The 26,880-nt window shown below is 35.9% G+C and overlaps 1 protein-coding gene across 12 annotated transcripts in view; it reads left to right on the top strand.

Annotated features, from left to right (window-relative positions):
* The window catches only part of ELAPOR2 (endosome-lysosome associated apoptosis and autophagy regulator family member 2), a 266,632-nt gene that overhangs the window by 136,659 nt on the left and 103,093 nt on the right, over positions 1 to 26,880 (top strand). For all 12 annotated transcript variants that reach the window (XM_055114603.2, XM_034964351.3, XM_034964353.3 and 9 more), the window contains 9 exons: positions 3,784 to 3,874; positions 4,675 to 4,777; positions 8,338 to 8,475; positions 9,994 to 10,257; positions 10,953 to 11,126; positions 13,193 to 13,382; positions 14,652 to 14,748; positions 15,416 to 15,517; positions 25,503 to 25,629. In XM_055114603.2, the coding sequence (XP_054970578.1) occupies positions 3,784 to 3,874; positions 4,675 to 4,777; positions 8,338 to 8,475; positions 9,994 to 10,257; positions 10,953 to 11,126; positions 13,193 to 13,382; positions 14,652 to 14,748; positions 15,416 to 15,517; positions 25,503 to 25,629 (1,286 nt within the window). The remainder of the gene's footprint in view (positions 1 to 3,783; positions 3,875 to 4,674; positions 4,778 to 8,337; positions 8,476 to 9,993; positions 10,258 to 10,952; positions 11,127 to 13,192; positions 13,383 to 14,651; positions 14,749 to 15,415; positions 15,518 to 25,502; positions 25,630 to 26,880) is intronic.

Below are 26,880 nucleotides of genomic sequence, written 5' to 3'. Positions count from 1 at the left end.
AGAAAAACAGAAAATAGATTATATAGTAAAATCTAAGTTATATATTTTAAAAGTATACACTAGACAAATACTAAAAAGAATGTTAAAAGGCCATTCCTTGGAGATGGGAGGTTTATGTGAAATATGAATTACTTTATTTTTAAATTTGGTTTACTGTATTTAATATTCCTTATAGACACTCATTGCTTTCAAAATCAGAATAGTAACACAATATTGATTTAAAAATATATTCATTTGACTCAATAACTCTTTTATTGGTATTCCTTTTTAGAAAAATATTGAATATACAGAAAAGCTTTACAAAAATATGTTTATTATAGTTTATATTATGTTACTTAAAGGTAAAAACAAACCAAATGGTTAAAATGGATGTGTAATCAACAGTAGATAAGTCCTGTAGTGGGAGCGATTTGGTGAATTATGCAAATTATATTTAGCTGAATAATAAAATATTATTTCAGTCATTAACATGTTTATGAAGTATTTATAAAAGTGCTTATGAAATAATGTTAATTTATAAAAGCATGATACAAAATTATCTATAATAAAAGCTCAGTGATGTAAAAACATGTATGCGTTGAAAGTGAAAAGAATCATCACAGCATGTTAATGGTGGTTTTTTTCTAGGTAATGAAGTTATAAGTAATTTTAGGTTTCAACTTTTAAATTTTTCTTTAAAATTTAAAATTTTTATGATAAATATAAGTATGATTTTTAAATACAAAATAATCTTAAAATATAAAATATACATAGAAACATGGAAAATATGAGATTCACTCTTATGGAAAAAAGAAAATACAAAATTATGTATACCATTATTAAACTGTGCCGATGGACAAAGACTAGAAGGGAATGTATAAAAATTATAATAGCTGTTAGGTGTTAGGTTAGAAGTAAATGTTTTTGAAATCAACATTCTGGCTGACACTGTTCCATATAGTTTTTATGCTTGAGAATGGATAAAAATAACAACTAGGGCACAGTAAAAGGCAGTATTTCCTAGGTTTTCTACTGACTTTGATATGCCCTGGTTGATATGAAAAAAAAATCTTAATTTTTATATTGATGACATGTCAAAATTATGATATTCTGTGTATATTGGGTTAAATAAAATATATTAAAATTTCACTTCTTTCTTTTTACATTGTAAAATGTGGTCCTTAGAACATTTAAACTCACAGGTGTGGCTCACATATTTCTCAATTGGATAGCAATGGTCTATCCCTTAAGGCACTTATATTGATTTGATACTAGTCATCTGGTTTCCCTTTGACGCCATTGTCCTCCTGCATTTCTTGTCCAGTACATTACCCTGTGTGTGTCTTTCCACATACAGCTCTGCTCTCACGTTGGCAGTCTGGAGTTCTGAGTCAGGGGGTTCAGAGCAGTAGATTCTTTTATTTATTTTCTTTGGTGTTTTTCCTGCTAAGGGTATCATGAGTGTTTAATTTCTTAGGGCTCCTGCAACAGAGTGCCACAAACTGGGTGGCTTCAAACAACAGAAAAGTATTCTCTCAGAGTTCTAGAGGCCAGAAGTCTGAAATCAAGGTGTGGGCAGGGCTATTTTCTCTCTGAAGCCTTTAGGGGAATACCCCTTCTTGCCTTTTCTAGCTTCTGGTAGCCCCAGGAATTCCTTGACTTGTGACAGCCTAACTCTAGTCTCTGCCTCCATCTTCAAAGGGCCGTCCTCCCTCTGGGTCTGTGTGTCTCTGTGTCTTCAAATGATCCTCTCCCTGTGTGTCTACATCTGTGACCGTATTTTCCTCCCCTCATAAGGACACCAGTCATTTTGGATTAAGGCCCATCCTAATAACCTCATCTTAATTTGATTATATCTATAGTCTTTATTTCCAAATAAGGTCCCATTTATGGGTATTGGTGGTGGAGATTTCAACATATCTTTTCTTAGGGACATAGTCAATGCATAATAACAAGTGTTCTGTTCAGCCAAACCTGTGGCTGGAGTTGCTCCAAAAGTGGCTGGCAGGGGTGCTCTCAAAAGGAACTTCCCTAAACTGTCCTGAGACAGGGCCAGTTGGGATTTCAACAAAAGAACCACTGAACACCACAGTGATCAGTCCAAAGCATTTATTAGGGGAATTTACCTACAGAGGGGCCTGTAGCATACCTCACAATGGACAGTAAGACAAGGAATGTTCTACTGAGGTGTGTCTGGAATGAGGGGAGTCGGGTTGTAGAGTTGAGATGAGGGTTTGAGGAGTTTGGCTCAAGGCTGGGGCTAGTTTCTTTCAGTATTTTAGACAACAACCTAAACACCTCTATCAGTGCCTGGGAATGTTCAAGGCCCTGGCTTGGCGTCAAGCCTGCAGGTAATGGAGAGGACATGCCACTGGCCAGGTCTCAAAGGGGTCAAGACACTCTGTTTCTCAGGACAGAGGAAAAAGTGGAGGACATTGGGGAACTCTCAACAAGTGACATTCAAACATGGGAAATGTTTGTTTCCTCCTGCGGGGGTATTAATCCTCCAAACTTAGCTCTCTTTACCATCCTTGTACTGCCTTCTTTTCTTTGCCCTTCCCTGCTATTCTATCCCTCCTCATGGCATTTCTGAACACTAGGAGTTGTTCTGAGAGAAACATTTCATAAAGTTCTCCCTTTCTTGGTATAGAATTGCTCCATGTGGGAATATCCTTCTGCTTTTTATCCCTATTGGAAGTTTACAGTCTCTTTAAACCTAAGTGCCTCTCATATTGCTTATACTGCAGTCAAGGGCCTGTTGTCCCACTGGGTCAGACTGCTTTATGGCTATTCAACTCTTAGAATTCTATACCTGCTTATCTCTCTTTTCAACCACATTAGATAGCCAAACAATGGACATCTGTCTTATAAGTATGTAGATTAGTACATATTATTTTTAAGACTAGCTTGACTGATGTATAGTCAACATATCACCTCTGTATAAATTGTTGATTATAACATTTCAAAAATCGCCAAGTCAGTCTAGCACTGAACCAGCCTCTTCCTTAATTTCTGTCTTTTACCTCTTGCAGTGGCAGATACTGATATTTTCTTTTAGAGATGGAAATGCCAATGCTGAGGTATTGCCGTTAATTAATAACCTTGCTTGATGTTATGTTGGAGAGGCCTCTCTCTTCCTCATTTTACTGTGGCCATTTCAGTTTATATTGATTGTTACTTTGCAGAAGACAGACCTCATAATGGTTCTCTGTGCACAGCTCTATACTGTTCACAGTTGTTTGTGTCTGTCTCTCATGTTCTACAGACTCCTCAGTGAGGGGGACTTTGTCTTACCTTCCTATCCCAGTGCATATCATAGTTCTTGGCAGTCAGTAAATGCTAGTTGAATAAATAAGTGAATGAATGCAGAACAGGGGTTAAATTAGGGAACAACATTACAGCAAACTGTAAGAATGAACCTCAGGTCCCAAATCTTTTCTATTAAGTAATTTGAAGTTTCTATTGCACATTGGTTGCCTGAAGACTAGGATTGTTCATCTCAATATATTAGAGTAGATAGAGACCATCTGTTTTAGTTAAAATACAAATCATGCTTCATTGAGAAAACTGTTGTTATCCCATTAAGTATCTTTTATTCAAAATAATGCATTGCTTGGTTCCTCTTGGAACATCTACCTCGGCATGAAATTTGCAACTGTGATTAAAAATAGGGAATTCATTTGTAGCATTTCTAACTTTGAACAGAAACACTAATGCTTCTTTTTATTTTTACCTTATTTAAACAGATTGTTGGAAATCATTAATGGAATTTTTATTAATAAAAATGACTTTTATTACTTCTAGGTTGGGAGGTGGCTGGAGATCATATCCAGAGTGGGGCTGGAGGTTCTGACAATGATTACCTGATCTTAAACTTGCATATCCCAGGATTTAAGTAAGGAAAACAATTCTAATTCTTTTCTGTAAGAATCCTCACACCTGTTTCCCCACAGAAATAAAGAAGTAGGGCTACTTTATGGAACATATTAATATTACAAAAATACTTAGTAAATAATAAGCTGTCACAGGGTAATGTATTATATTGAAGAATATCTGTAGAATTAGTGATTGAGAAACTATAAATTATATATATAATTTATATATAAATTATATATATAATTTATATATAAATTATATATATAATTTATATATAAATTATATATATAATTTATATATAAATTATATATATTATATATATATAATTATATAGTTAGTTATATATTACTTAGATAAAGCTGAAAAATTTAAACAATAGTGTGTCCAAATGCTACAATAACTTTGATTCTTGGATGCTTAATGAAGAGGTCAGTCCAAGTTGTTTGCAGGAGTATCTTTTGGTTTATTTATCTATTTTTTCTCAGTTCTCTTGGTAAAATAGTATGTTAGAAATTTCTTAATCCCATTTCATTTTAGTTCCCCGTGTTGAAATTACCCAGTAGGAGTCTTTTCCTTTAGGATGGATGGTATCATTTACAGCAAGAGGTTCAAGCATATTACCATGGTTATGTGGACTCAATGTCTACAAAGGGTGTGGACAGGTAGGATTAAGTGAGGAAGGAGTTGTGGGTGAGGAAAGTGGTAGATTAGAGGAAGAGAAGAGCATGGCTTTTAGTTTAATAAAAATAGTGGCTTAATTTTATTTTAAATTGTATTTAGAACATACTATAAATGTTGCCATTTTAATCTGTCAAATAGACCACCAACATCTATGACTGGAGCCACGGGTTCTGAACTAGGAAGAATAACATTTGTCTTTGAGACCCTCTGTTCAGCTGACTGTGTTTTGTACTTCATGGTGGTAAGTGGACGGGCGGCTTTCAAAGGCAGATTTCTAAGCTTAGCATTCTCCTTCAAGTGTAAATTTATTTGTGGCAAGTTGGGATAAGAATTACTTTTTTTTTTTTTGCTATTCTTAGCACCTTTCACAAACATTAACAAATATCTGAAGAAATAATTAAGAATTGTGCAATGAAGTCCACAAATAAAGTGTTTATTCCTCATGGGAAAGACTAAGTGAGGGAGCTTGGGTAACTGATAGAGGCCAGGGAATATTAATCTGGTAAAAAAAAAATTCCTTCATAAAAACGTCACCAGCAGAATGAAAATTCTCCCCTGATAACCATTCAGCTATTCGAACCATCCGGAAAGAAAAAACATTGTACTAATAAGTAAGAGCAGAAAATAATGGAGATGTAGAACATTGAGAAGAGAGCATTTAGAAAAAGACTACTATGCTCATGTCATAATTTTGCCCATTTCTTTTCTAGATGTCATACAAATCTCTACTCTTAGCTTGAGGAAAGTATCACCATGAAATTTACTAAGACCTTATGTGAGATTTAGAAGTTTGTTGGCTAAGAGTTTAACATTACAATTAAATAGTTACTTCACAGACCTGCTTTGTTTTTGTGTTTTTTTTCCCCAATGACCTTTTAGTAGCCAGTTAACAGTTTATTAACAGTTTTCTCCGTGATATGTAAAATGTGAGGAGACTTAAACATTTATTTGTGATTACTGATAGCTTAAATGAAGGCAGACTTTGTTTCTGAAAAAAAGTATCCACTTTGTAGCAGTAAAAGATCATGAATGATCTTCAGTACAGCCATCTATATCACAAATAACCCATAAGTCTTCAATTCTCCCAAGTCTGCCTCCTTATTTCTTTAGTCTGTTCTTCTCATACTCAGTGCCATTGCTGAAATGCAGACTAATATTATCTCTTAACAGGATTATTCAGTAGTCTCCTATACGTTCTTCTCATCTCTACTCTTTCACCTATACTGCTGTCAAAATGATTATTTTTTCTTTTTGGAGACAAAGTCTCACTCTGTTGCCCAGGCTGGAGTGCAGTGGTGCGATCTCGGCTCACTGCAACCTCTGCCTCCTGAGTTCAAGTGATTCTCCTGCCTGTCTTCTGAGTAGCTGGATTTACAGGCATGCCCCATACATCTAGCTAATTTTTGTATTTTTAGTAGAGATGAGGTTTCACCATGTTGGCCAGGCTGTTCTTGAACTCCTGACCTCAGGTCATCTGCCCATTTTGGCCTCCCAAAGTGCTGGGATTACAGGTGTGAGTCACCGCGCCCAACTAAAATTATCCTTAAACATAAAAGGAACAGTAGAGGCTGGCGTGATGGCTCAATTCTGTAATCCCAGCACTTTGGGAAGCTGAGGTGGGTGGATTGTTTGAGCCCAGGTGTTTGAGAGCAGCCTGGGCAACATGGCAAAACCCCATCTCTACCAAAAAAAAAAAAAAAAAAAATTAGCTGGCCACGATGGCGCATGCCTTTAATCCTAGCTACTTTGAGCTACTTGGGAGCTTTAATCCTAGCTACATGATCATGCCACTACACTGCAGTCTGGGCAACAGGCCCTGTCTCAAAAACAAAACAAAACAAAGAAGATACCCCAAAATTCAACAGTAGAGGCTTGAACAACAAAGCTATCCCTTCCCTTGGTGCTTTTTATGGCCTATAGCAGTGATTCTTAAAGTGTGGCCCCTGGACCAGCACCACCTGGGTCCCCTTGGAAATTGTTAGAAATGCACATTTCTGGGTCTCAGCTTAGTCTTACTGAATAAGAAACTCTGTGGTCACAGCAATCTGTATTTTAGCAAGTATTGTGGGTGGTTCTGAAATACTTTAGAGTTTAAGAACCAACGGCCTCTGAATACACTTCAAATTCTGTAACATGGCGTCTTTATGGCTCTTTCTTTCCCCAGCCTCTGTTTCCAAACCTGCTTTTATGACTCACCTTTCTTTAGTCACCTGAATTTGTTGGTATTAGTGGAACACTCTGTACTTTTTCATTCCCTATGTGTTGACACTCTAAGCTAGAATGACATTTTTCCTTTTGCTATTTTGTCTGATGAACTCCAATCATACTTCAGTAGCAGCTCAAACTTCACCTTTTCTCAGAAGCTCTCTCTTACTCCTTTCAGTCAAGTTAGCCACTCTCTCCAGTGTGCTTCTAAAACCCTTTGAAAAATCCCTGCTTTAATTATGTGAACTTATTTATGTTTTTGTCTCTCCCACTTGACCAGGCATCCCTGAGAGTAGGGATCTTATGATATTTGTATTGAGGAATCAATCCTAGAGCTTTCAGCTTTTGGCAAAGTCTACCATTTTCTTTCCTCTTTGTGTGATTTGATCTTCTCACAGGAGTTTTGGAGATCTCAAACTAAATAATATATAAAATGCTTTGAATATCATGTAGTGCTTCACAAATGTAAGGTGGTATTATGTGCACTAATGCATTAAATTTCAATTATTATAACCCATAATGATGTTTAATGAAGCACCATCAATATATTATGAACTGCTTTTTCGGAATGATGATTTCATTGTTTGGTTACACGAGGATTTCTATAATGCATGATGAGCATTTTCTGTTATTCCTATCTGTGGTGTGAACTCAGGATGTGTCTCTTTAGAGCATATTTGGTTACTTTATCACATGTTTGATTCCTGTATTATCAAAGGATGAAAAACAGAGACTTGTCTTGAGCTCATGAAACCTTATTGCCGGCATCCCAGATAACTAATGGAAGCCCATCCAAATTCCTAAGTGATCTATCAGGATTTCTGCCAGGAAAATTAGAAAATTCAGAGTTTGGGCTTGGTTTTCTTTTTATATAAATTAGATGTGTGTTACATTATCTGGTCAACTTATTAATATTTGCTTTCCAGTCATGTTAATGACAGCATATCAGTTGGAATATCACAAATTTGTGTGATTTTAATATTATCTTGAATTTAGTTAAATAAATAATAAATAAAATATAAATTAAACCTTTTGGAAGTCAAGTATAAGCAAGAGAGGATTTCATGAACATAAAATAACATTCTGCTTAACATGCACTTGGATAAAGTAACCCTGGAACTTGCAAGTATAATTCAGGGGAACTTGGAATTCCTATGTAAGAGCTCCCTATCAGAATCTCTGAAGGAAAAAGATAAAAAATTTGAAGGCTTTCCATTCAATGATAATTTTAGAAGTTTATTGTAAGAAGTTTGAGGAGTTATGTTTCTTCTTCTAAGTATATATCCCAAGCCAGATCACACACATGAAACAAAAATAGACAATAAAAAAAAAAACCCAACCCTTAAACATATTATGATTTGAGACTTCTTTCAGGTTATATGAACAATGTGGTTGATATATTGTGATTACTGAGTGAGGTGCCTGTGCAGACTTGAAGGCAAGTTTTAAGAGTTCTGGGATTACATGCTCTGTTTGTAAATAGTCATAAACTGTAATGGGTTTACTTTAAATATGAATTCATTTGTAATATATACACAGGTATATTAATGTTGAGTTTGTGCTTTATTTGAATATATTTTTTCCACTATGTTTCAGGATATTAATAGAAAAAGTACGAATGTGGTAGAATCATGGGGTGGAACCAAAGAAAAACAAGCTTACACCCATATCATCTTCAAGAATGCAACTTTTACATTTACATGGGCATTCCAGAGAACTAATCAGGGTCAAGATGTAAGTTCCAAGCACTTTTTTTTTTTAAATTTTAAACACACTAATGATGCCCCCTTGTGGAGATGCATACAAAGTGATAACTCAAATTTGGAAGAAAGGACTGCTTTTTAAAAAATATGGAATGAATAATCTGGTTATAGATTCAGTGGTATAAAATGATAATTTTTTATTTTTTGAGAGTAAGAATGTATGGAATAAAATAACAACCTGTCTTTGAATTGTTCTTCACTCTGAACAAATACAGTTTTTGGAAACGTATGAGAAGAAAAATCTAATTTTGCAGTTCTCTAAAAATAACTTGTTTTTAAAGCTTTCTGAGGCTTTGTGAAGATGGGCAACTTTCTTCATCTTCATCTGAGTCATCTAATGTTTAAGAGCCATTAACTAGTGTCATTTTATTTTTTTGTTACAGTAATATTTCCTTTTACAGCCTGGAGAATGTGTATGTACCCACCATTGAGTTAACACACAAAATCATTTCCTTTCTTTTATTTTCCCTGCCAGAATAGACCTATTCCTCCCCTAAGTATATCCATTGTACCATATGTTTCAATAGTAGCAGGACTTATTTTGTGGATCTCTATAGATGTAACCTTCCCAAGGTGAGAACAAGATAAACCACTTGTTCAAAAGTGGCCGTAATGCTATGGTGGCAATGTATGGCATTTTCTTTTCTTCTCTTCAGGCTTTCAGTGGGGAATAAATTCCCCAGATTGTACTTGACTCCAGTTATTCCTTATGAAGGTTAAGATAACCATCCTGTGGGGCGTGAACATGCTGTGGAATCTTTCCTTGCCTTCCATTTATCTTTGTCCCAGACAAAAAGCATTAAGTAGTCTGGAGTAACACTGCTCTACCGATAGAGTGACGCCAACTGCTTAATTAAAACCAGACCTTAAAGTGACTCAGTGTTACAAGGAGGAAAAACATAATAAGACCCAGGTTTTTGCTCTCTAGTCCACATCTTTTCTGTATGTTGATTAAGGAAAGGACTGGAGAAGGAAAGGAAGACTCAATGAAATGGTGTGATTGCATTGATTTAACACAGTTAATGTTTGTGTGTGACTAGAGGTCCTAGTCTTCCAAGATTTTCTCATCCCCATTCCAAGGCATTTCTACCCTGCCATACTTTCAACATCCTATTGTATCATTTGATTTAGGCTAAGATGTGAATAAATGATGATGGGAGATAAAAACTGTTCCTCTCTTAACCTATACTAGTTCTTCTAGATATGAGGTCTATAATTGCATCCTAATTTATACTAATTGTGACAGATCTCACAGTAATTGTGGCAAAACTCCTGGAACTATATTATTGCAGAAATTAGTTTCTAGTATCAAGATTTAAGATTTTTTAAAAGAAGAACCAAATAGCAGTGATATTAATCTATTGTCAATTACAAACTATTAGGCTGCAACACTCTATTTAGTTATTTTGATGATATCAACATAAGACATAATCTGGTTGTACAACTAAGCCCCAAGGCAGAAGTCATTACTTTATGCTCTTTTTTTTAGAATAGACGGTTCATCAATGACATGGTGAAGATTTATTCTATCACAGCCACTAATGCAGTTGATGGGGTGGCGTCCTCATGCCGTGCCTGTGCCCTCGGTTCTGAACAGTCGGGTTCATCGTGTGTCCCCTGCCCTCCAGGCCACTACATTGAGAAAGAAACCAACCAGTGCAAGGAATGTCCACCTGACACCTACCTGTCCATACATCAGGTCTATGGCAAAGAGGCTTGTATTCCATGTGGGCCTGGGAGTAAAAACAATCAGGTAAGTGGGTCTGCATTTCAGGTATCCCCATGAAAGCACATTTTAATAGAGAAATTCAAGGGTTCTCCTTAATGTTTCTCTGGGAGCTATGAGGTTGCTATTTATTCTGAAATAAGACTTTCTACTTACCATTTCTGTTTTCTCCCTTCTTGCGTTTATTAAACACTTACTGTATGCTATGAAAGTACTAGTTACTGGTGACATAAAATATTAAAAGCTCCTAAATAAGAATGCTTTTCCAAAATATTAAAACTGATTTCTTGTGTATTGTTTAGGTACAGCAAATAAACTACCTATCTATAGGCTGGCTATAGCAGTCATCTGGGAACAGCTAGTGTTTCTTATAATTTTGAATGGCAAAGATTGATGCCATATTATGAGTGAAGGACAAAGCAGTTTCACTGTCTGTTTAAATTTACGTAACAGAATTTTGGCTATTTCTTAAAATACCTTTCTACAAGGAACAAACTTGAGGATAACTTTACTCTGTCTTTAAAAGATTCTGAATTTTCTGAACTTTGTTTAGAAAAATCTAGTTAGAGTTTAGAAATTCTTTATATTAGTATGGTAAAGTATATTATAGCTAAGACTAAATTACTGGAATAGTTTTTACACCTAGAACTTTTTTCAAACACGTTTTAGTAGCAGCTAATATTTTCTTTCCTGCTATATTGTTTCTTTATCTTTAATCAAAGGACCATTCGGTTTGCTATAGTGACTGCTTTTTCTACCATGAAAAAGAAAATCAGAGTTTGCACTATGACTTTAGCAACCTCAGCAGTGTGGGCTCATTAATGAATGGCCCCAGCTTCACCTCCAAAGGAACAAAATACTTCCATTTCTTCAATATCAGTTTATGTGGGCATGAGGTGAGTTCTGGCTGTCAAGGTGAGATGGACCTATATTTCAGCTCCGATCAAGTTGATATTTTCTGTGTTAATGGACCAATAAATTCTCTATGGATATCAACCAAGTGTCAGAAACTGAGGTTTGATTGCTTAGATCCTCTGTTGCCGCCTAGAATATTGGCAGATTTCTCCACTAGGGGCAACCTTGTCTGGTTCTCCGTGTATCAAATCACTTCTGCAGTCAGTTGAAACCTGAAGCTTGGAGCTATGGTGTAAGTGCTTTGAGGATGTTTTGTTTTCATAAAAATGGGTCAGGGTTGTCAATCTTACCTCTTTAGGCAGGAAGTTATTTGAGAAAGTTTTACTGTTGTTTATGTTGTCAGTTTTGTGTTTTAAGAAGAAAAAGACTTTCAAGAGGAAGTTTGTCCAAAATAAAAAGGAGACATGCAGGGCCAAATATCAGTTGATAAGGTAGGCTTAAATCATACAAATGGGATTTTATTTGCTGTGAGAAGAAGAGGAATCTTAATTGATATTGGCAATGGGGAGAGGTTACAGGACCATGATGCCCCATATTTTAGTGGACATATGAGGTTAGGGTTGGGTAGTATGTATAGGTATGTACCTACAGAGTAGGAACAAAATAAGGCATTTCCTCCATGTCACTTCCCATATTAACTCCTATATTTTCAATTGTCTTCATTATGAGATACTGTGCAAAGCTTTGAACAAAGGAAACAAAAAGAGATCTGATGACCACAGAAGTTTTCAAACAAAAAGATCCATAAAATTTTACATAGTATGACAGTTGTCCTGTTTTGATTTTACCTGGGGTGATCCAAGACACTCACTAGATTGGTTACTCAGTTCACTCAATAAATATAAATTAAATACCTCTTATGTGCCAGATACTGTGGGAAGCAGTGAATAAGATTAATTCCATTGTCTACCATACTTCTATCACAATCTTATTGTACATTAGCACTACCTCTTTTTCCACCTTCTCTTCTCTTCCCCTCTAGCTTCTATCTCTTTCCTTCCTTTTTATTCTTGTTTCTTTCCTTTTAGCTTCCACTATTTTCCTTTTTCTTTCCCCAGTACCTTTTCTCTGCTCTTTTTCATTATTTTTTATTGGCTTCAACATTTTAATTTAAGCCTAGTAAAATATACTGGTGAGAAGGCCTATTGTCAGAAGGCCTGGTAGCAGGAGAAAAATTTATAGGTTAGGTCTGCTAGCTGCATTAAGAAAGATAAACTTTTATACTTTTCTTTTTACACATCTGTGTACACTCTATATCTAACACCAATGAAATAGTTTTCCTATATTATTTTTACATTTACTTTGTAGAAATTATGGAGCAAGCTATAGTCTTTTGCAGTAGGACTATAGTGTATTTAAACATATTATATTTAAACAATTTTTCCATTTTTTATAAGTTATATCTTCCAATTATTTTCAAAATTATTAAAAAAGCTAATCTCTCTATTCCCTTTAACTTGTTATACAGTTGAACAGATACACATCATTGAAACTAACAGTAGGTGAATAAAGACACTTGTAGTGACCAATTATTTAGAATGCAGGTGTTATTCTAGAATTTTGCTGCAGTACGACTTTTGTGCTTTCTTCTTTAGCCTTCACGTTACCTTTCTGCCACACATAGGGTCATAAAGGAAAAGGAAGACCAACTCTTTTTCTTTGGCATTGAAGCTTTCATCAGCAGTTTTCTGGTCTTTTTGCATGCATTGTTACTCTATGAATTGAACATTTCATAGATTACTTTTATTTTCTTAAGTTTGATGACTTTCATTTATCACAAATGATGCTTGTAGTGGGAAGAGCAGTATAGTCTTGAATTACTGTATTTGTTATAACTGCAGACTCTGAAGTTTGGTTGAATATTGGACTTTCCTTGAGAGGTTTTAAAAAGTACTGATGGGTGGCTAGGCCTCATACCAGATCAACTAAATCAGAATCCTTGCAGTGAGGAGAGAGCCACTGCTCTTCTAGGGTCACTAGCTAGTCAAGATTAAGTTTAGAGATTGACATCCAATAAAACCTTTCTTTTATGACTTTATTTTCCTAGGGGAAGAAGATGGCTCTCTGTACCAACAATATAACAGACTTTACAGTAAAAGAAATAGTGGCAGGGTCAGATGATTACACAAATTTGGTAGGGGCATTTGTATGCCAGTCAACAATTATTCCTTCTGAAAGTAAGGGTTTCCGAGCAGCCTTATCATCACAATCCATCATTCTGGCAGATACATTCTTAGGTAAGCTTCCTTTGGTTCATATATGCATGCATACATTTATTCTTAAATTATGCTATGGATAACTTGTCATTGTATTGGTGTTTGCTATAGATGATTAAGGCCCCCACAGGTAATTTTAAATTGTCACTTTGTAAGATGGTTGAAAAGCTCCTACTAGTGGGGACTATTGATTAGTCTCTGAGAAGCTTCTGCATTTATGTATTAATTCATATATGAGTATGACATTTTCTGAGGGTCTATGCCTGTCATCAGACTTTCTAGAAGTTTAAGAGGCAAACCAATTTTAAAAATCAAAACTAAAAACAAAATAGGAATAGTAAACAAACACAACTACACCTAAATTATTTATATGCCACCAGTTTCCATCACCTTTTCTCATACCAAAAGGAAGCAGGTGACAAACAGCAAAGGTGAGGGTGCTGAGTTTCATTCCTCATGTTCCCTTTTTGTCTCTGTAGTCCTGGAGGCCATAGGTAAGTTTCAAGAAGAATCTAGCTCTCTATTGGGTGATTCTTAGGGATCAAATTTATTATTATCTCTACAGTGGGGGTTAGGAATCTGTGGTTTTAACAAGCTTCATAGGTGATTCGGATGTGTGGCCAGATTTGAGAACATTGCTTATAGTATAGACTCCAGAGGAATTTAGCATTGACTTTCAGCACCAAGGTCAGTTACTGGGGGTGGGGGTTGCTCAGAGTGGGAACTCTGAAGCAAAGTTTGCTCTTATTGTGTTTTGGCTCTGTTATTTTGCTTACAAGAGGCAGGGGAAAAAAGCCTTAGTTTTCTGCTTACTAGATTAAGCAAATTTCAGAGTTATTTTCTGGAAATTATTAGGGCACAAAATTTTTTACTTTGTCAAATATGTCTGTATTGAATATGAGTAAAAAGCTGTATTAGCAAAGTAGCCTAACTCATTCGATAAAATTCACTGGAGAATGAAAATTTTAATAGGCTTTTGAGATGTTAGAGAACTGAAACGAACTTTGTAGATTATCGAATTACTGCTTGCATTAGATTCAGGCAACAAGACCCAGGGAAGTGAAAAGACTTAAGCAAAATTACAAAACTAGGGAGTAGAATCTTTCCTCTTTCATTCTGGAGACTTTGGAAAATTTCTTGTTTTTACCATGAATGCATTAATATAATACAGCATTTCTGTAAATATTGTAAAATGACAGTCATTAAAGCTATTTTCTATTCAAATCTACGGAGACCAAATAAAACTAATTTTCCATATTGCTTAATAGTTTCTTTTTAAATGTCATCTAGGAGTCACAGTTGAAACCACATTGCAAAATATTAATATAAAAGAAGATATGTTCCCAGTTCCAACAAGCCAAATACCAGATGTGCATTTCTTTTATAAGTAAGTGAAGATGCTGTTTCCCTTGACTATATTTTAACCAAAAGAAACTTATATATATGGAACACCAATACTCATATATTTATAATTATGTGTATGTAATCATATACCAGATGTGAGTTCTTATGGCAGAGAAGATCAACTATGTCACCTGAGCATTCCTAGAATGTAGCTTATACTTAATAATTAGTAACTGATTCTTAAATGAAGGATAGTAAAAAGTAGGAAACATGGAATATTTTGAAAGCCTTGTATAATTTCTCGTGTGTGTGTGTGTGTGTGTGTGTGTGTATTCACTTACATTGGCAGTAAAGAGACTCTATTTCATTGTCTAGGCAATAATTATTTATAATTCACATATCAAAGCATTGGCCTAAGTAGACATGGTCTTTGTTCCCTTAAGAATATTTTTGATTATAATTTTTATTAAAATTATATATTTACTAAATACTTTGATGATAACATATCACTTTACCTGGGAAAGTAGTCAACTTTTCATAGGCAATGAAAGTAAATGACCTGAATTTGTATTAAAATTACAAATTAGTGAACTTTAATACATTTTTCTTTTTCATTTGTTCATGAAGTCTGAGAGCAATTATTCCCATATTTTTGTCTTTGTAATCTGTATTATATCTGTTTTTTAAAAATATTATTTGGCTTACAATAGGTCTTCTACAGCGACAACATCTTGTATTAATGGCCGATCAACTGCTGTGAAAATGAGGTGTAATCCTACTAAATCTGGAGCAGGAGTGATTTCAGTCCCCAGGTATCCTTATTTCCATATGATTTGTGTTTACCATGAGGAAGAAAAACTCTCCAGAACGTTACTATTTTAAAACATATTCTCTATGAACATAAAGCAGAAAGAAAACAGAACAATCTGTAGGGTTTTTTTGTTTTTGTTTTTGTTTTGTAGGGAATGTGCTGAGTGTGTATTAAGAGGAATAGGTCCTTGTACAATCTAAATACTTCCTAGCCTCTTGTATGACATATTCTTGTCCTGTTTGTGTTAAGTGTCTAATTCTCTTGAAGCAATATAAAATTAATTATATTGCTTGTATCCCTGTATTTATTTTATTGTTTAGCCTGAATTTCCTTGAGAGCTGGATTAGTAGCTTTCCTGATTATGGTACTAGATCAACAATTAACTAGCTGGGTGATCAAGATTAAGTAATCTAACCTCTGAGTCATAGCTTTTTTCTCTGGAAGGGGATGGGGGCCAGGGTAATTTGTATTATCGATTTCTAGCTCTTCGGTTTATTGATTAATGGTGGCAGAATCACCAAGGTAAGTCTGACTTATAAAATACATAATGTGCTTCATTTAACACAAATTAGCATTAAGGCAATAGCCCTCTATAGTGAAGATCTGAATAATGCAGTTCACTTTGGATGGGAACACAACAAGAAAACAATTTTGTAGACTCAGAATTGTCAACTTAAATACAGACTGCTTTAATAGCGTGAGTGACACTTGAATGCCTCCTCAGTTTTATTTTTCAGATATTCATTTTTCAACATGAAGATTATTTCTTTATATTTTATTTTTAAAATTATTATTATTTTTAAATTTTTTGTAGAGATGGGAATCTCCCTACATTGCCCAAGCTGGTCTCAAACTCCTAGCCTCAAGCGACTCTCTTCTCAGCCTCCCAAGCTGGGTTGGGATTACAGGTGTGACCCATTGCACCCAGCCAGATTATTTATTTCTAATCTTTGCTGAGTTAAAATACCTTTGGATCATAGCTTGATTTGCAGATTTTTTTTCTCTATCAAATTAGCAAAAGTATATATTTTTAAAGAGAAAATGATTGTGTTAATTTTGTTTTTGATAGTTTCACAGTAACCCTTGGGAGATTTTAACCTGTCCTGCTTATGTCACATCAGGATTGGAAATCAGTGGTGTAAGCATTGCCTCAACTACTTATGTATCCTAAAAATACTTACAGGGGTAACACAGTATTTTGGGCGTATTTTTGGGCATAAAGGCACACTGACATTCTCTTTTCACCAATTGCGTGTTTCCACTTCTCATAGATCTATGAATTAATTATTCTTTTTACCTGTTCAAGGTGAGAGATGGATGCAACAAGAGTAGTACCTAATAATAATAAAAGGGCATCCTGTGGTAGAGGATCCCTCTGCCAGCCTCCAAGCTAGAACCAAGGCAACAAGCCACCCTCCAAGGAAAGGTGTGGTCAGAGATTCTAGCAATAAAAGTGTGTGTCTTTCATCATTCTCTAATATGCCATCATACAGTTCTGAGTTCAGGTGCTTATACTATTTACTACAGCACATCTGGGGGCCATTTTGTGAACCTAACAATTAACCTGTAGTCTCTGGGAGTCTACTTCAATAGCTTCCAAAGCCTCCTCCAGGCCTCTAACTCAAGTAGATGATGTTAATGAAGATTAGGTCTGTCCTTTAGGAAACTCATCACTCTAACTCTCGTAAGGTGTGTTCTGATGCTTTAATTGTAATAAGGAAAATAGTCTCCTGGAGTTAAGTGATGGCATGTAGAAACTGAATTTTTCCTATTTGGAGAGGAAAACTTGTTTCTCCTTTGACCTCCAGGAGTCTGCCACTTACGGAAGTAAACTATCTTTGCCAGGGTTTATCAAGATCACCTGCAGGAGAATACCTTGGGGTATCTATTTAAAAAATTAATTTCTTGGCCTTCCCTAAAAATATAGAATCTTAGATGCTGAGCATAGGAACATTTTTAAAAACCACAAGGCAATTCTGATGTCTACTGAAATTTGTGAACCAGATTTTTTCTTAACTCACATTTTGGATTTTTTTTTTTTTTTTCTGAGACAGATTCTCAAAATGTATTCCAAATTTTAGTTTTGTGAAAAGCTAATTTAAAATGTGACAGTCTAAAGGGTGTAGTCCTTCAGCCATGTTTGATAAATCTTCATGTAGAGTTGTGATGCGCACTGAAGTGTGCTGACCACTACTTTAGGGAGCTGCTTGAACACTACAGCTTAAACGTGCTGACCTTTATTTCTTTCTTGAATCAATTTCCCATCAGGGCACAAGGGGGAGCTCGGAGATCAGAACATGAGAAACAGCAGCTTTCCTGAAATTATTAGGTTTTTTTTTTTTTTTTTTTTTTTTAGCGGTGAGGTTGAATAAATATTTCCTACTGACAGAAAAAAAAAAAAAAAAGTCAACATAGCCCAGTTTCTCAGGCTATTTTTTAAGAGGACTTCTTCTCTTCCTCTCTCTCTTTCTTTCTTTCTCTCTCTTTCTCTCTTCTTTCTTTTCTTTCTCTTTCTTTCTTTCCTTCCTTCCTTCCTTCTCTCTCTCTGTCTTTCTCATTCATTCATTCATTCATCCATTCATTCATTCATTCTTTCAGCTTTAAGATCTCCAGAGTGGAGGGAGGGAGATGCTAACCAGACACTTGCCTTGAGAAGCTTCATAAGCTGACCAAAAAGTCTCAGAAGGAGACTTTGGTAGTGCAGAAGGAATGCCACCCTCAGGAAATCTCATTTCTTGGCCAAAAATCTTGGCAAGCCAGGCAAAAGTTTACTTTAGCAGTAGCAATGTTGGTTGGGGTTTTATATCTTGGTGTCCTGGGAAAATGTCATAAGATCCCCAGACCTGGGAAAGTGAGAAAGTCTTAATAGAAAGTGAAATGGGCAGGAGAAAGGGGGAAATATGTGTTCTTTGTGTATCACCTGAGAAATTAGAGGGAACAGCAAATTATCTGGGCTGCCTTCTCATCTGCAGCTGGAAACACCAAGCTGTCTATTCGGTCTGGCAAATGTAGTTGGCTTCTAATTCCATAAAGTGTCTAGAGGGTATGAAACATTTTAGATAAAAATGGTACAGTGTTTGTGGCAGATGTAATCTGACAGCTGGAGTGAAGTTACGAGATTTTCTAGTGTAGTTTGCACCTTGAGCAGAGAATAAACTGCTAGCACAATAGGCTGCTGATATTCCTAAATATTAATAGATGCCCCTAAATAGATGGCCCTCTAGCCTTTGCCTAAAAGGCTTCCCAAACCTCTAATCATTATCTCAGGTAGATAGAGGAACTGAAGGCTCTCCTTTTATTGGGAAGAATTTAGACCTAAGCATTGTGTCCAAAGGGTTCTTTTAAAAACATGAGACATTTCTGTTAGTGAAAATGGTATAAAAAGGCCTTATTAAAAAGCAGATAAAGAGAAGCATTTTTACTCTGATAATAGAGGTGCCACAGCATCCACAAGATCCTTGAGTCAAACACATTGACTTTACAGAGCAGGAAACACTGATGCGCCAGGTTGTATAGCTGCAGTGTGGCATAGTCACGATGGAATAATTTTCTAACTGTGTGGTTTTTTCATGCCATAATGCTCTCATCTTGCCATTTTTTCATCCAATTCCTCATGGGCAGAGATTTGCAAAGAAGCACACTAAGTTAGAGGCAAATATCACAGTTACCCCAGAGGATAACTCAGCTGACTTACAAGTTATTGGTGCCTTCTTTTAAATGAGTCATCTTTCCTCAAACAGGGTCTTTATTGATGCCACCAGTTAGAGGAAAATCATTTTTTTCTCTCTGTCAACTTCTGACTATATTTAACTGCTTGAGTAGTTTATAAATCAGCCTAAAATTGTTTTGCCAAAACCTCCTTCAAAATCCAAATTCATCTTCATTATCAGTGTAGCCTCTGGGAATATTGAATCTCACCAAAGGAATGCTTCACAGTTCTGTCCTGTTATATTCGAGGGTCAAACACTCCAGGGGTTTATTTCACAGATTCCAATTTAGAGTCTCTCTATCAAATTCATCAGATCTATTGGATGCTAATGTAGTATTTTCTTTGGTCTTTGGGGAAGGACTGTTAAAACCAAAATATGTATCCATTTTCAGTTCTTAAGAGACATGGAAGGATGATTGGTAAAATGACTTCCCTTGTTTTCTTTTTCCCTAGAACAATTTATAGACAGATAATAGATATGTAAGTCTGTGCAAGTTAAATTAAAAAGGCAATTTAACTCGAAAGACCAAAACCAAATATGTTCTTAGGATATTAAAAAGTAAAAAGGCATATAGATGCATTATGAACATAAGTGAAAACAGCTAAAATCCATTTTGATCAAGAAATGAAAAAATTAAAGCAGAATTGCTAAAATTGTATACTTCAGACACTAATAAGTACTCTTAAGACATGATATAAAAATCACAAACCATTCTTAAAATTTTCAGATCAATTTTGAGATAAGGATGATAATTATTTTATTTCATTAAACAAGATAAAGAATCTGAAGATAAAACTAAGGAATGTCAGTTAATTTAGATTGTCTTGGTTTTGATCTGATGCTGGCTTTTGGTAGTTAACTCAGGATAGAGTCTTTAGAAAGGGAGGTTTTGCAGGAGAATGATAGAATTTTGTAAACCTGGATCTAAGAACTATGCATAAAAAATCTTATGTTCATATTCAATCTGTTGTGATATTCTTGTAGAAAACACTGGGTTCTTGTCACACATCCAGGAAAGAGTAGGGTTGCAGACACTTTGAAGGGTGAGGGGTTATGGAATTTATTGGGCGAAAAGGAAAAAGACTCAGCCAAGTGAGAGGGGTTCCTGTTAGCAAGCCCCCATCTCACAGACTGAATCCTAGGTTGCCACCCAGGAATAAGAGGGGCCAGACTCCTCCCCCTGCAAAGGGTGCAAACTTCCCAAGGCCCCACCCCATTCTTCCAGTGCCAGTCTGATTGGAGGTTTTCTGTGGAGCCCTTTTTACTTGGCTGTCTCAGTCTGACTGTTTGTGTCTCCCCAAATGCATATGCTGAAATACCATTAATACTGAAGTGATAGTAGTAAGAGATGGTGTGTTGGGAGGTTATCAGCTCATGGTGGCTCTCCCCACATAAATGAGATTAGTGGCCTTATAAAAGAGACTCCAGGCCTGGCGCAGTGGCTTACGCCTGTAATCCCAACAATTTGGGAGGCCGAGGCAGGCGGATCAAATGAGGTCAGGAGTTTGAGACCAGCCTGACCAACATGGAGAAACCCTGTCTCTACTAAAAATACAAAATTAGCTGGGCATTGTGGCGGGCGCCTGTAATCCCAGCTACTCAGGAGGCTGAGGCAGGAGAATCACTTGAACCCAGGAGGTGGAGGTTGTGGTGAGCTGAGATCGCGCCATAGCACCCCAGCTTGGGCAACAAGACGGAAACTCTGTCTCAAAACAAAACAAACAAACAAACAAACAAACAAAGACTCCAGAGAGCTAGCTAGCCCCTTCCACCACATGAGGATGCAGCAAAAAAGTGCTATCTATGAAGCAGAGAGCAAGCCCTCACCAGACACTGAATCTGCTGACATTGTGATCTTGGACATCTCAGCCTGTAACTATAAGAAGTATATATAAACTACCCAATTTAATATGTTTTATTATAGTGGCCTGAATGGACTAAGACACATTCACAAACAATTTGTAATCTCTAGCCTCAGGGCAAAAAAATTTTGGAGCAAGATGCAGTGGTGTTTTTTGGGCCCCATACAAGAGGGGACAAGCCATCCTCAGCAGAGAAAGTCTGATTCTCCTGAGATGCCAAAGGTGAGAGGAATTACCAGCAGCAGGTTAGCAGACAGCACTAATGCCAGTCTGAATACCCCAACGTGGGGTGCTCACTCAAAAGCCCCATGGGAAAGCAGCTTAGCAACAATAGTTTATCCTGGAGGATAACTCAACTGACAAATTTTCTAGGTACACAAAACTGTGGCCTTTCCCTTCAGTCTCCTCAGACAAAATCCAGAGGGATCAGAAACATATTGACAATATAGATAAATGTGTTTTAACCTTTGTATTTTCTATTTTGGCAAAACATATTTATACTGAATTATAAACTGTGCAAACAGTTAATAATAGGATCAGTATTAAGTCATAATAGTTCATAAGAAAAGATTCTTCTCCATGAATTCATAATACAAACCAATTAGATCCTACTTTAGGAAAGATTTATTTAAAAGAAGACACTAATAGCTCATCTCTCAGTCCAGTTATCTCTCAGGGAATGTATCCCATTTTAGAATTCAAGACCTAACTTCCTAAAAAAGGTTAATGTGAATTCTTACATATTGCCAGGGCCATCCAGATTCATAAGGCAATCCCAGAAGTAAAATAAGGAAACTGGGAAGTCTCTTATTCATTTACCAATAAAGCCAAATCAAGGTCCACCTGGTTGTCCTTTGAATCGGTCTTTGCTCTACCTAGATTTCACAGCACATCCAGTAATCCTGTAGAATCCTAGCCTGACATGCCCCAGCTATCCATGACAGTGTACTGTCTCTTTAGGCATTTATTCACTGGTTCCTATGGTGATTGCATAAACCAAAAATTATAAAAGAAGCATGATTTGTGATACCTCTGCATTCCAGCTTTAAAAAGCTGGGGGAGGTGGCTGGAGATGATGATAGGACAAGTAATCAAAGGGAAAAGTATTTCAGGTACTTGGCAATAAAACGTTTATCTATTTTACTGTTTGTTTTTCTGTTTTCTTGGTAGGAGAAAGTATTTTTTGTTTTTCTCTTGTACTTTTTTTCTATTTTCATACTAAAAATAAGTGCTGTTCAAATTATTATTGTTTCATACATCCCTGTTTCACACGGAAGGACTGATTATATTATGACATTTAGGTTTATAACAATTACATTTGGATGTTCCACAATTTAAGTGATTCATCAGGTTAAAGGAATCAAGTAATTGACTCTAAGGTAAACTATTTTGAGTTAAGCTAAGAGTATCTTTTAACAAATGAAGTCTGCCAAGGAAAGGCACTATAGTGTTTTGACACCTGACAGCAGCTTTATAAATTAAATCAGTGTCATGATTTTTTGTTGTTGTTGCAGTTTCTGTGGTTCTCGCAGTTCTTTAGAAAGTGATATGCATTGCTAATAGTCTTTTATATTTTTGCATTGCTTTAAACTTTCCAAAATTGTTCGCTCATTTTATCCATTATAACTACCCCGTGAAGGCAGTATAGCAGGCGTTTGATTTTGACAAATTACAAAAATGTGGCAGGGGAAAGAAGGAGTTAAGTCATTTGTAGGAAAACATAATCATTAGAGTGTCCAGTTAGAATTGTAACCCAGATCTTTTCTTTAGAAGTTTTTGCAACTTTGATTAGTTTTCTCCTTTTTTTTTCATTTATCGAGTTCATTTTTCTCAGATTTTAACAGACTTTCTCTTCTATTTTCCCAAGATAAACTGTTTTTTATTTCCTTACTCAAAACTCCACTGTGCTAGAAAACAAAATGTAGGATAATTTGGGGAGGAAGATTTGAACAGGAGAGCACTTTTGCTATTTTCGCTAAATGATCAGGAAATTGTATTCTTGGATATTTTTTCTCATTGTTTAGCTAATTTTTAAAAAAGAAAAATTTTGAGTTGCTTTTTACTTATCTAGAAGGTGGAAAGTATGGATATTTTATGTGGCATGGTTTTCATCTATTGTACTTACTTTAAAAAAAAACCACCTATCTTTGTTTCAGTCTGAATATATTCATTACTCTTTTTAAAAAAAAACAGAGAAATTAAGGCAGATAAGAATTAAACCATTTTCCCCAGAGTCACTATTTGTCATTGTTCTTAGCCCTGACATATGGCATAGGGCCTCAGTTACAGCATGCTATAAACAACATTGCTTTTATTCACATCCCACCACCTCTGCTTAGTCTACAGACACTTTGGAAAGATAGGCATGTAAAAATGCAGTCAATTTTTAGACATGTAGATTTTTTTTTTAGTGTTCATATCTTAGGGTGTCTTAGAATATATTTAGTTAACTAACAGTATGAAATTTTACTTTGCTGTTAGACTGAATATTATAGTTTTGAACCATGTATCACTGGAAAGGTATTTGAAGTTAAAACTTCAAAAGAGTGTTTTTTAAATTTCCCTTACTATTTTGTGGCTATCCTTTTGCTGTTAAGGGTTTCAGGACACCTGTCCTCAGGACCAGCTGAGGTCTAAAGGAGGTTTTCAGGGCAAAGCCTATATTTATGTGGCTTGACTTAAGGAAGCCGAAAGTGGTAGACAAATTTAAATTCCTCTAGTTTTAATGAATTCATGAACAAAACAGCAGTTCTTACTAGAATCTGTCCAAATAGCTTCCGGCATCAATCAGTAAGGATTCTGTACACCATAGCAGCCATTAATTTTTCAGCCATGCTATGTTTACCTGTCCCAGAATGAAAGAGGCAAGCTGAGGTAATGGGCCCACCCGCTAGAAAGAAGAGTTTCAAGAAGTCTCCAGAGCCTCCCTAGTGGTTAGTTCTTCGTGATCCTATCCCTGTGTCTAAGCCCCATCCACATCCATCATCTTCAGAGTAGTGAAGGTAACCACCTTTTCAGGTTGTCATTAGGCCAAGGAAACCCAAGATTGCAACGCTATTTGCATCACTTCGTTGCATGTTGACCTGATGGTTGGTTTGTTTTTCACTTCAGACAATTTTGTGATGATGTCTTTCTCCTACCTCTAAAAGACCAGGGTCCTGTGCAGCATTCTATTCCCTAAAGTACCTCTCCTAAGTACATTACCTTAAACAGAAGTTACAACTTCTGTAACATATGAGGCCTTTCATTACCTAGTTTCTCTCCATATGCCCAGCACTCACTCATTGCGTTGCTCTTGAAACTCCAGCAATAATGACCCACATGTAATTTCCTGCCAATTAATCATACCTGTTCATTCCTTTGCAGGAATTTCTTTGCTTTCTTCTTTTCTATTCTGGCTAACTCCTACCAAATATTCTAGACTCAGCTTGGGTATCATTTCTGCCAAGAAGCATTTCCAGAGCCTTTTTTTTTTTTTTTTTTTTTTGGTCATTGTGTCTCTCTCTTAAATTAAAAACAAAAACCTTTATAGAAATATAATTCTCCTACCATACAATTCAGCCATTTAAAGCATATAATTCAGTGGTGTTTAGAGTATTCAGGGATGTGGGCAACCACCACCGCAGTCAGTTTTAGAAGATTTTCACCACCTCAGACAGAAACCTCATATCCTTTAGCTCTCAGTCCCCTATGCCCTAGTCCACTTCCCAGCCCTGAGCAACTACTGATTTACTTTCAGTCTCTATAGATTTCTCTATTCTGGACTTTGAATAGCATATGAATAGCATCATATAATCTGTGAAATTTTGTGACTGGTTTCTTTCACTTAGCATAATATTTTCGAGGTTCTTCCAAGTTGTGGTATGCCTTACTGCATTTCTTTTATGGCTGAATAATATTCCTTTATACAGATATACTGCATTTTGTTTATGCATTCATCTGTTGATAAACATTTGGGTTGTTTCCACCTTTTGGTTATTATATAAAATGCTGCTATAAACATTGGTGTACCAGTTTTTGTGTGGAGATATGTTTTCATTTCTCTTGGGTTTATACCTAGGACTGAACTTGATGGAATAAATAGTAACTCTATACTTAATTGGTTGAGGAACTGCTAAACTTTTCAAAGCAGGTGCACAATTTTACATTCCTATCAGCTGTGCATGCATGAGGACACCAATATCTCCACATCCTTACAACACTTGTTATTATCTTTTTGATTCCAGCCATCCTACTAGGTACAAACTGTTATCTCATAGTGGTTTGTGTCTTTTAGACTTTTTTCCACTTGTGTTTCTTCAGCATCCACACAGTGCTCCCCAGCATGTGATAGGTATTCTGGTGTTGATTAGAGTGGATTGAATGGGTTAAAAAGCTGCCACTTATGTGTTTTTGGTTTTGTTTATGATTTTAGCAAGTGCCCAGCAGGTACCTGTGATGGGTGTACATTCTATTTCCTGTGGGAGAGTGCTGAAGCTTGCCCTCTGTGTACGGAGCATGACTTCCATGAGATTGAGGGAGCCTGCAAGAGAGGATTTCAGGTAAGGGATAAACTCTCAAGGCAGAGCTTCGGCATTATAGTTGGTTAATCTGGCATCAAATCATAGAAACTCAGGTCCAGAAGTATGGCAAAAGCTTGTATTTAACTTAATGTTACATTGGTAGGCATTTAAAATCAAGTTTGGCAGCTGAACTTTCAGATGCTAGGGTAGCTGCAGATGTGCACTGGGATTGAGGATAATGAATCATGATAAGGGAGTCACAGGCTTTTAGTATTTACCTGGATTATATGGGAATAACATCATTAAACCAAGATGTGATTTACATAATGTAGGTATAGGTGTAATTAAGATGGGGATAATATAACTGACTCACTATAAGAAGCATGCCTAAAAAGTAAAGCATATACATATAAAATCAAGATCCTACTCTATAGCTTCTGTGCATTCATACTTATTTTTTGTTTCCATTTTATATTTAATACATTATGAAAACTTTCCCTTCTCATTAAATATATTTTTAAAAACATTTATTGATAGATATTTTATTTTTTATATAATTTGGTATTAAATAATTCCTTTGTTAGACATTTGAGAGAAAATTGAATACAATCTTTTTGTACATAACTCTGTAGCAAACGTCTGAAGGAAGTTTGATTTTGTTAGTTTATTATTAGAAAGAGATTAATTGAATCCAAAAATAATGGATATTTTTAAGGCTTGATACATATTACCAAATTACTTTGATCATATCAATTTTCGCTTTCACTTCATTTTCACTTTCACCAATAGTGTTTGAGAGAGTCTGCTTCACTGAACTAGCTTTGAGTAGTATCATATGAAAAAAACAAACTTAATCTGCTTCAAGACCACTTGTTTACTACCACTCCATGCCCAAATTCCATTAAAATCATAATAAAGAAGCACAGAGGAAAATAAATCAACACTAATCCTGGAAACCTGAAGGGAGAGTGGGCACCAGAGAATCAGAGAGGGGAAGCAGTTCTGCCCAGGAAGGTCTTGAAGAGCTTGCAGTTAGCAGGATGAAGGGCAGGAGCTTGAGAGGAATGAAATCAGGATGCTTGCGCCCAATCCCATGCATTCCAAGTATTTGGCAGCAGTTGTGTTCACCTCACCCCTAGGAAAAAACCGTAGAGAACTATTCTCTAAGTTGGTGTTTTTCAAACTTTAACGGCAGTGAAACTATATTAAGAATTATATTGTACATCAAACCCAGCACACACACACACAAATTAGACACACAGAAATATGCCTAAAAGTGAGATAAAGTTT

Source organism: Pan paniscus, chromosome 6 (assembly GCF_029289425.2).
Source record: "Pan paniscus chromosome 6, NHGRI_mPanPan1-v2.0_pri, whole genome shotgun sequence".
In the NCBI taxonomy this organism is placed as follows: Eukaryota; Metazoa; Chordata; class Mammalia; order Primates; family Hominidae; genus Pan; species Pan paniscus.
Note: the sequence above shows the minus strand (reverse complement) of the source record. Positions and strands in the feature narration are given on the sequence as shown.